Below are 10798 nucleotides of genomic sequence, written 5' to 3'. Positions count from 1 at the left end.
CTAATTAGCCTAATTATGTGTTCACACAAAGAAACCCTGATACGGCGGTGGAGCTCAGCTCGCATAGATCAGGGTAGGAGACACTGGAGCTCAGGCGAAGGTGACCATAACATTTATTTACCGAAGTCAAATAAATACACAAGCATCCAATAACGTGATATGGGAGGTTTATTAAAAAAGGACACGCCACCAGCTGGACACAGCAGACATTACATAAACACGATGACAAGCATTTAAAAAAAAATAAAAATAAAAACGGGGTGGCTTCAGATAAAAAGTAAAGTATGTACATGACTTTTATTAAAAAAGAAGAAAAAAATCATTTCCCCATGGCACTCACGATGTTTGCCTGCAAATAGAAGAAAAGAACAATGAATACAAACCAAGAGAAGCAGAATATCAATCAGATGCTCAGTTATGGAAGGATTATAATTGTTTTGGTTAATATTAGGAGCAGAAAACGTGTTTTTGTAACCAAACCTGATTTTTATTTAATGTTTAACACATTAATAAAGTCTAATGAAGTTGGCATTGAACCTAGCTCGCCACAGGGAGTGTGTAAAATTAAAGCAAAATCACTGAAACAGAATGCAGTACAATAATCTCCATCTAAATTATCCCATTTTAATAATTGATGAGGACAGAATTGTAAATCACAGTAAAACTCCATTAGTTGCACAGCCTTACTGTCAGTAATACTTTATTACTACAATCAAAGCGTCTGCTGCTAAGCTAAAAGGGATCATACTCAAGTTTTAGCAGGTTTGTCAACCCCTGCTACCTCAAAATCAGCTGATGGGAATGCTTTTATTTTGGAGGGTTTTAGAGGTGCTTCTAAGAACCTGAAGCAACCCACCAAAAAGCAGAGTGGCAGAAGATAACCACTTACAATGACAGCAAGAACCTAGCTTACCTTCATGAAGGAGGAAAATCTCTTTTCCGTCATCCCCTCAACTTGTATCAGGTCTTCCACCTGCAGAATAGCAATCATATAGTCTGTGCATGTATTTATATTATAGAAGCCACAGTAAATAAGGTTTGTTTTCCAACCTTTGCGAAGTGACCGTGGATCTCCCTCCAGCCCAGAATGAGCTTTGCCTTCTTGTCACCGATCTGCTGCAGACTTTTCAGCTCTTTGAGGCAGCCTGTGTTCAGAATTTGCAGGATTTTCTGCTTTGACTGATCCACCATCGACTGGTCAAGCTGGGACTCCCAAGCACTCTTTGTGTTGTTCTCTTTACCACCTGGTGACTGATAGGACAAGAAAAGAAATATAAATGCACAGATATACAACCAAGCCGTTAAAACATTTTTGCTATCAGACAACACAAGCAATCTACTTTAAATCTGAACGTCTCTCCACTGGTTGGGAGAGGAAGGCAATTTTAACCAAACAAATTTGAGATCCTTTCTGCATCTGTCGAGTCAGATAAACACACTGAAGCTAATGCACGTTGTCAGCTTGTATCTGATGCTTGCAACTCTGCAGATGTGTCAAGTTAAGCACAGCACAGTCAAGGCTCAGTTGCTGACCTCAATCAGGTCTGAATACGTCTCCTCTTTCTTCTTGATGCATACAGACTGCTTTTTGACCACAAGAAGCTGCTGAAGGGGCTGGCGCTGGGACACTGAGGGGCAGGAAACAGGAAGACATTGCATTAGGACAGGATCTAAGACAAATATTCTTACTGCATATAAAAAACAAACAAACCAACAACTGCATTTTAAAATGAAAGTCAAATTTTTATCACTTGAACCATTTTAAAGAAAAATGCATGCAGGGAGGCACTAAGAAAAGTTCTCTGGCTCACTCTCAGTGTTGCTGAGGGTTGTAAAAATAATTCTCTCTCATCATCATTTGATACCTTCTCTGGCTCCAGTATTGTAGATTGAGCTTTTGCATCACATTGCAGCCCATCAATAGTCGCAGTGAATCAACATGACAGAATTAGCGAGTCACTAATCTTTAGTGAAGCACTCAAATAAAGAATTTAGTGAGTCCTCAGTCAAGGTCAGCAGTGTGTGATACCTCTATAGTCTTTAACACTGTAGTCATTTCTTCATGAGGCAAACAATCTATGGAAATTCACTTAGTTACAGTACGATCATCTGCTCTAGGATTTCTAACAGACCTTGCAGCGGTTGGACCACAGCCTGCTGTTTATTGGGTTTTGTGGCATCTGACTGTTTTCTCCGCAGGGCAGTTGTCTTGTTCTCGAAGTCGGACTCTTGTCCTGTAATCGACTTTTCTCCAGCCAACTGACTGAATAGCATGGCCTTGCTCTCAAGCTCCCTCTGCTTCTCTTTGAGCTCCTGCACAAAACAACAACAACAAAAACAAAGAAGCATAACAAAAGAGACCAAGTACAGCAATTAAATATTGACTGGGCAGAAAAGGGTGGCCAACGTTACAGCCTTTCCAACTTGATATTTCCATGTATGCATGCATGGAGATGTCAATTTATAAAAAAGGGACAGCAGATGATGATTTGTATCTCTCCCATAGTAATCCCACAAAGCCCAGGTGTTGCTAGTGGGACTGTTGCAAGAGAGAATTAGTTTCAGCACCAGCTACCAAATCCTGGCCTACTGCTCAGAGACCACGACCTGCTTAAGATGCTGTCTCACTGTCCTCTCGATACCACTGCTTAGAGCAACTCTAAACTAAACAGAGCATTCTTCAAGTCAGCCATGTGGACAAACTAGATGTGCATTTTCACCTTGATCTCTTTAAGCATGGCCAGTCTCTCTTTGTCCTGGGAGCTCATCGTTCTCTTCTCCAAAGCTATTAGTCTATCCATCAGTGACTGGTCTGATGAACTAAAGGGGCAGACAAACAAATCATATTAGACAAAGAGGCTGAAAAACAGGGCAGACAGTACGATTTGAAACAAGTCAGGTATCAAAAAGTCATGTTTACAGGATTCCAGATAGACCTACACACAACAGCATCTTTCTCCGTCACAAAGCCTTTCACGTCAGTCAGACATCATAATACAAACCAAACAAATAATCAGTCTGTGTGGTCTATAACCTGTGGTTACGTGTAGAGGGTGAGGCATCGTGTTCGGATTTCTTCTCCTCTTTATGCTTCTTCTTCTGTGGCTCAGTGCCAGACCCCCCTGTCTCTCGTTCCTCTCTGGACCGCTTCACTGGAGACGACGGCAGATGGAAAATTAACAGTTTAGTATTCAGTGCAGTGTAGCAACGGTGTCTGTGGGGGCTCTCTAGAGTGTAAAGCAACTCAGACAAAAATGGCACAGCATCAGTCAAAGCTGCATTGCAGTGCTTGAATTAAAGCCAGCCGCAGCAGGTAAACATGAGGAACATCTTTGAGAGAGTGCAGTAGGAAAGACAACATCAGAACGGCAAAAATGCAAGTGGAGCACCAGTTTTACAAAAAACAAAAAAGACAAACATCCATCTGACCCAGAGACAGCCGTTTACTGTTAGTCACCATCCTCTCGGATGTGACATGGGTGCCCCCTGTTGGCCTTTGGCTCTTCCTGTTTCCCAATAAAATGCCTTTTTATACTCTAGTGGCCCCTAACTGAAAAAAGTGAGTGCTTTTCTCACCTGGCACCACAGCCACAGTTTCGCGGGTGAAGGGCTTGTTCACAATGAGCTTGGATTTGGCCGCAAAGTTGAGTGCACTGAAGGTGTCAAAATAATATTTGTACTCTGGTGCAATATTGGTGATCATGACGGAGTGTGCCGAGCCCCCCAGAGAGTCCTGCAGAAGCCGTGTTAGTTTACTGTCCCTGTACGGCACGCGCACCGAAGTGCCCGAGTTTAGAGAGTCCACAACTTTGCTGAGTGTGAAGAGAGACAGGTTGATGGCACCACTCTCCTTCAGGCGGATGCCCTGGTTGCCGGTGCGGCGGTTGTCCTCTGAGCCAGCCAAATCGACCAAGTACAGTTTGCCTGTCTGTTGTCTGTGGGGAAGTTGCTGCTGAGTCCGTACAACCTGTATCATTGCAGAGATTAAGAATGGAAAAGCAGCAGCGACACAGAAGTCAGGCAGGAAAAACGAGGAGGAGGTGAAGAGTCATGGGGTGAAAGGAGAAAAAAAAACAAAAAACGAGGATTACATTTTATAAAAACATGACAACAAAGGGAAAAAACAAAGAATAAATGAAGAAAAAGGACAGCAGATAATGGTTTGTGTTTCTCTCCCATAGTAATCCCAGGAAGCACAGAAGTTGCTAGTGGGACTGTTGCACGAGAGAATTGATTTCAGCACCAGCTACCAAATCCTGGCCTACTGCTCAGAGACCACGACCTGCTTAAGATGCTGTCTGGCTGTCCATTTGACACTAACAAATAAAACAGTTCAATAAACTACACCAAGATCATCAAACCTTAATGAGAAGGATAGCGTGGCTGCGGCTGGAACGCTGGTTTAGCTTAGTAGAAGCTGTAGTACGGTTGAGCGTCGCAGGGACAAAGTGTTTGTCAAAATCTGCGAATTTGCTAATGTTCATGTGTGTCAGGCCAGGGATAAGGATGTTCTTGTCTTTGTCCTCTCTGATGGGTAAATCCTGGGAGTTTGGCGACAGAAGATCAAGCACCTGAGAAAGGACCAGAACAACAAGAATAAGAAAGCGGTAATTGATGAATGATGCACACTAAAAGAAAAAAAGGTACATTTAAAAGGTTCAGAGGCCATGCAGTGGAAAATGTAGTTAGAAGGTTTTTCAGTAAATTCAAGAAGACTGGAGGCTAAAAAGCTGTGCACGCCCCCTTGTTTTATTAAATCATGCTGAGGGCCAGTGACATGAAACTGAAAGGGTAGGCTGAAAATGTTTTCACACATGAAATTTTAAGTCAACCGATTCAAATATTTTCCACATTTGTTCATTTTGACAGGTAGCGCAACAGGAAATAAATCTGCTTCAAAAGGCTTCATACTACATGCGTATGATGTATGATGTGTATGATGGTGTCTACAAAAGGGAACTGCATGAATACAGCAGGTAAGAGTTGTCCAATCTGACAAAGCACTGAGTTTTTATTAGAGAGCTGGCAGGTTAAAGGCTGGCTAACATCCTATCCGACTGCATCAGATATCTGCATTCTCACATACAGCTCTGCTGGGTGGGGCCAAGGCTACCCTGCACGTGCCAAAACATCTTAGTTTGGAATACACCATCTGCATAATAATACTGTTGGCTTAAATTTGCAGAATTAAGGGAGTCAGCTTTTGGTCAACATAAAATCTTCTAAGGGTATTAATAACATTTCTAGAGAAGTGTCCATTGGAAACGGAAATATTTCCACTTTTAAAATGAACATAAAGGCAATTTTATTTTCAATACAGGGTTTTAATCAGGGCTGAAAAAAAGATTGACCACACTATAGTGATTTTCTGTTTTATACTACAGAGTTTCGCTTCCTAAGGTGACATAACAGGGAATTTCATAGAGTTCTGTCAATTAAGGTAACCAAGATTCAATACCTGAGCTGTTTAGAGACATTTGAAACAATTTTACAACCTTTGGAACAAGTAAGTACCAAAGGTTCATTTGATCCGTTTAAATCTAGAAAAGAAAGAAAAAAAAAAGAAAAGGAAAAAAAGAAAAGAAAAGAAAAAAGGAACACAACCACCACAAACCCCCCCCAGCTCTCTAATGCTATAAAATGCAGAAACACACTTCTTAAGAGCAAAGACAATGTTTTCTAACACCTCAACTTGAATGACCACCAGCTGCATTACTTTGCTTAATCATGAACAGAAAGCCAGAAATAACCGTACACTCTTTCTACTTAAACCATTCATACCTTCTCATTGTAAATTTCCAAATACGACATGCCAATGCTATAGTCCCATCCATCACTCGCGTCCTTGGCTTTCACCAGCTTGAAGACCTCACGAACAGCTCGGGGAATCACACCTGGCTGCTCTGAACTCCCCAGCATGGTGTGGGTCTTACCTGTGAAAGAGGATGCAAAAGCCTAGAGTTAGAAAAGGGTGTCTTTGGGGAGCCAAAATATCTATAAACAAAATCATTGTGACCTCTCACAAGTCTTAACAGCTTAATTTATAAATGCATGTGCACAGCTAATATACACGTTTCTTGAAACCCTGTAGACTGTGCTTCAACATACCAGCTCCTGTTGGCCCATAAGCAAACACACTGGCATTCTGTCCGTTCAAGATGTGCGGCAGAATGGGCTTCACTGATGAGAGGAAAACTTCTTGCTGCGTCGTTTGTTCACCATGAAAAACGTCGAAGCTAAAAACAATAACAACAACCACAGCTCTCTTAATATTTAAAGTTAGACAATCACTGAAATCTTTACCGATATACATATATACATAACAGATTATTAGGAAGGCACTGACTGGTATTTAACAGTTTCTGTGGCGTTCCTCCAGTTGATTATCTCCAGGTTTTGAGAGTCCAGGCCTCTTACACACGGTCCCTCGCTTTTCTCATCTTCTTTGTTCATATACGGTCGCAGACGAACAGCTACGCGGACCCTGGATGTCTTCTTGTTTCCTCCATCTGATACCGCCACACGCGTCGCCATTATTGCGCTTCCAAAAAGAAAGGCCCGAATAAAGTTTAACAATAAGCTAACTAGTTAGCCACGAACGTGCTTGAAAATGACAGTTTGTGTATAACAGCACTGCATTAAAACGCATGGCATTCAAATGAAACCTCTCCTGATAAGCTGTGTTTCCTTACTGACGAAAGCCTCTCTCGGCTAATAACAAGCTAAAGCTGGATAGCTCAGTCATAACTTCTCCAAAGAACGGATGCTTTTCGACTGGCTAATAATAGTCACAAAGCCAAAGCCTGCTATATGCTTACCGATATTATTTGAGAATGTCTGAGACAAGCCACACCTTTGTTATGCCCTAAATTTTCCTTCCAGCAACATTTCGGACGCTTGGTTTTAACAATGGCGACCGCGTCCCTTAAAAACTTGAGCGACTAACCGAACACTTTTTCAAATGCAGAGCGCAGAAACCGGAAGCGGCCGTAAACCAATCAGAATTTTATTTTTTTTTGAACCAATCAGAACTCGCACAAATACTGGCGCCTGTTTTACGTCATGCGTCCATATTAATGTGATTTGTGGCTTTTCTGATTACATTTGTCAGGTTTACGCTACACAAACGTACATATACGTACGTTTTAAAAACAACAAGAACAACATGAACAGAAAAGCAAAGGAAGCTAATACAAATTTCGCTCTGTCTGCCCGGAGACCTGCTCGCGCTTGCGCAGTGTGCAGGAAGTCGCGTCGAGCGTAGATCTCCAAACCATTCCCCTCTACTGCTGGAGTGTCCGCTCGCAGTGAGTGTGGATTATCCACATGACGTCGTATCAGCGGTGAGGTGAAGCTCCCCCGCCCCGGCAGTGCAGAGGCTCAGGCAGATCCCTACAGCCAAAATGGCGCAATGTTTACGTCTGTGCATAAGCGTTTGTTATACTTAGTGACTCTCATGGGGAGTTTTTACTGGAAAAGTATTTGACTCAACGTTTTAATCGCTTTCACAGCAGCACCGATCCGGAAGAAGCCGTTAATGACGATTTAAGGCACGTATGTTATTAGCAGATTAACTACTGTTTAAGAAATAGCTGGCTGTTAGGCCTGATGTTAGCTAGCCGCTTGTTTTAGTTGACTGTACGTTCACTTATCCTTTAACAAAAGTAAACAGCTACGGCTAAAAGTTAGAGCCTCTAAAAATCCTCTTATCCCACACAGTTGTGTATACCCGAAGTTAGTTTCAGCTGCACTAAAATGTTTTCTAGATCTAAATGGCAGGCTTCTGTTCAGCAGATCTGTTGCGAGAAACTTCACCAGCAGGAAGCATGCAAGCTGAGGCCACAGACACCTCACTGAAAGAGGGCATAGAGGTTCTGAACATGAAAGACTCAGAGGAAGCTGCTGAGGGCAAAGAGGACGAGGACAGCACGAAGCAACCGGATACGGAGATGGCAGAGGAGGACGACGCAACAGCCAAGGAGGATACAGGTACAGTACACGCGTAAAGATACATGCATGGGCAGGTGTAGTGAAAGGACGCAGAGTAGACAGGAAGTTTCATTATCAGGGTAAAAGTCTTCAGTGTGGACAAGCATGTCCTGTACAGGTAACTAGTGTGAGTCTGAAGTATCAGCAAGGACAAATATCCGCCCATTTTCTTAAATGCTTATTCACCCAGGGTCTGGTGTGGGTGTGGTGCTGGAGTTGGCATTAGTGTGGTAAACCCTGCGCCAGTTCTTTGTATGTAAGTTAAAAAGAAAAAGCAAACAGACTGCTGGGACTAGATATAAGCTGATGTTTCTGTTTTAACTGTAATATTTGCTTATATTGCTATATAGACTGCAGTCAACTGGATTTATGATGGGGGATGTATATTTAAATGTATATTTAAAATACAGAAATCAAGTATCTTTATGACCCTGCGTCATTATACCTAGATTATCCAATCTAGAGCACTTAACAAAAAAACCTAGTCATCCAAACTGTTTTTCAGGGTTAAAAGACAGCAATAAAATGCAAAAACCATCTATTAAAGAAAACAAAAATCACTACAAAATATTAATATTAGAATCAATCCAATTGTGAACTTTAAGAAAGTTGGAGGTCTTTTAATTTAAAATATATATATATATATAAGTTAAAAAATGGTTTCTATGAAACTATTCAGTAAAGCCACTATTGCTCAGTAACTGATCCAGCCTTCATTAGAAAAGTCTGTGTTGTTCTGTGCCCTGATGTACTTGATCACTTGAAGTCTTTTGGCTTTTGTATCACTTGCTGCAGAGAATATATTACACACGAGAGAAATGTTAGCTGCTGCTATCAATAAATGTCACCACTGATTTTCAAATAGTTTTGCTATTTGCACCCCGATGCCCATCAGTGGGTGTGATGTTGATGTTTTGTTGACATATCAGTCCGTCCCTACGTAGAGCTTGTCACAGAGAAGTCAAAGCAGTGTGTCTGAAAGATGTTTAAATTGGACCTATTATGTGTATTGCTTTCTGTCATACATACAGTACTTTTTGCAGTGCTGATTGCTCCTATTAAACATGGCTAAACCTTCACATATTGAGGTCAGTGTATGTACAAGTAATCCCCTTCAAAAGTCCAGCCTACAATCTACACATGGATCTGTCAGTGGAAGCCTGTATTCCTTATGTGGTTGCCTCACACATCAGCAACACGGACCTGCAGTTCAGACCCTCTGAGGGGCAGCCAATCAGAACAAAAGCATGTAGCTCTAAATTGAAGGCGGGGAGCTACATCAAAGCCCAGTATAGGGTTAATCCACAATAAAATGTCGCTTCATTATTGTTTTTAAAAGAGATTTTAAACTGACTGTTTACGTTTTTTTTCTCAGATGTGAACACAGATGCAGTGGGAGGAGAGGCGCAGCAGGATGAATCTCAGGCAGACGCAGGGGTGGAGGCTGAAGATGGAAAACAGAAAGCCGAAGAGGCGGACGGTGACTGGGAGCTTCCGTACAGCGACGAGGAAATGGAGGACCCCAAAAACTGGATGCCTCCTCCCGCAGAGATCAAAAGACTCTATGAGCTCCTCGCTAAAGGAGATATGCTGGAATTGAACTTTGTGCCCCTTCCTAGAAGGCCCCCCACGCCTGAACAGACCTCTTCGCCCGAAAGAGACGAAGAGGAGGAGGCAGCCAAGGAACGGGAGAGGCAGGAGAGGGAACGCAAGTCAGTGTTGCTTTTCTTTTTGGTCATTTCAGGATTAAGGAGTTTGGTTCGAGTGCTTTTGGTTGGTCATGTTTCGTTTTGTTTTTTCAGGCCTCCAACTCCAACTGAGTTTGACTTTGATGAGGAGCAAATGCAAACCACTCCAAAAAATGCCTTCCTAAGCCGGCGCAGGACTCCTGGTATGTCACAATCAATTATTTGTGTTGTCTCTTTATAATCTGGACTTTTTTGTCTTTTATTTAATAATGATTTTTGCCTGTTGTCTCCCAGGATCTTCTGCCCGCTCCTCTGTTAAAAGGGAAGCTCGGCTGGACAAAGTATTGTCAGACATGAAGCGCCACCGCAAGATTGAGGAGCACATCATGCGCACAGGAAGAGATCTCTTCAAGAGTGACAAGAAGCTGGAGGAAGCCCTTTCTCCAAACAGCCAGAGGGAGCGGGAGAAGGAGAGGGAACGGGACAGCAACCCCAACACCATCTTCTCACCACGACAGAGGAGATACTGATGGTTTCTTTTGAGACAAGGACTTGCCCAAAGGCATCTAAAGCCAAGCATTTCCCCGAGGCTTTCTAAAAAACTTGAATTTTTTTTAATGTAACAAGTTTTGTATGTTTTATGTGTTTTGTATGATGGCAATAAAAATTTTAACCCTGGAGGACGTCCCTCACCTGTTGTACTCTGAGCGTACTGACAGTTTATTTCAATCTGTGGCTAAATGAATATGATGATATCGTTATGATCCTAAATTATATAATAAAGCTACTTTTGTCTGCTCCCTTGTCACAGGTGGTGGCCACAGTGGGTAGCTCTGCTTTGATTTGAGTTTTATGCAGGGTATAATATAATGTACCTGAAAACACTATTTAATGAGGATTGCGTTTCAAAGTAATTTAACTGATGGAGTCACTTTGATCTTATGAAACTTGTGTTTTTGGCCGTAATGCAAGAATTCATATACTAAATGAAACAACTGGTGACAAAGGTATTTCTCCCATATTGGTTTCTCTTCACTGGCTTCCTTTTTAAATCCAGAATCAAATTTTAAATAATTCTCCTCACATACAAGCTCTTAAATAATCAGGCCCTTTAAAGACCT

At 42.0% G+C, this 10798-nt stretch overlaps 2 protein-coding genes across 3 annotated transcripts; one reads left to right on the top strand and one right to left on the bottom strand.

Moving 5' to 3' along the window:
• Window positions 1-145: 145 nt before the first annotated feature.
• On the bottom strand, window positions 146-7006 carry kif22 (kinesin family member 22). 2 transcript variants are annotated; one of them, XM_005749260.1, is made up of 13 exons: window positions 6819-7006; window positions 6347-6541; window positions 6109-6236; window positions 5782-5933; window positions 4362-4571; window positions 3577-3967; window positions 3035-3152; window positions 2721-2820; window positions 2133-2313; window positions 1534-1628; window positions 1051-1251; window positions 914-973; window positions 146-349 (listed from the first exon to the last, which is right to left on the bottom strand). In XM_005749260.1, exons 2-13 carry the CDS (start codon window positions 6532-6534, stop codon window positions 320-322), a joined length of 1854 nt encoding a protein of 617 aa, XP_005749317.1. In that variant the 5' UTR covers window positions 6535-6541; window positions 6819-7006; the 3' UTR covers window positions 146-319. The 2 variants fall into 2 exon arrangements, with proteins under 2 accessions (XP_005749317.1, XP_005749318.1); XM_005749261.1 differs by having other exon boundaries at window positions 6854-7006.
• Window positions 7007-7108: 102 nt separating this feature from the next.
• On the top strand, window positions 7109-10355 carry pagr1 (PAXIP1 associated glutamate-rich protein 1). The gene is made up of 5 exons (XM_005749259.1): window positions 7109-7550; window positions 7795-7989; window positions 9365-9701; window positions 9792-9880; window positions 9972-10355. The coding sequence occupies exons 2-5, from the start codon at window positions 7827-7829 to the stop codon at window positions 10205-10207; spliced, it is 825 nt and encodes a 274-aa protein (XP_005749316.1). The 5' UTR covers window positions 7109-7550; window positions 7795-7826; the 3' UTR covers window positions 10208-10355.
• Window positions 10356-10798: the final 443 nt, after the last annotated feature.

This window comes from Pundamilia nyererei, unplaced genomic scaffold, assembly GCF_000239375.1.
Source record: "Pundamilia nyererei isolate P.nyererei 1_Seehausen unplaced genomic scaffold, PunNye1.0 scaffold00240, whole genome shotgun sequence".
In the NCBI taxonomy this organism is placed as follows: Eukaryota; Metazoa; Chordata; class Actinopteri; order Cichliformes; family Cichlidae; genus Pundamilia; species Pundamilia nyererei.
The sequence above is the reverse complement of the archived record's forward strand: the minus strand, read 5'-3'. Positions and strand labels throughout refer to the sequence as shown.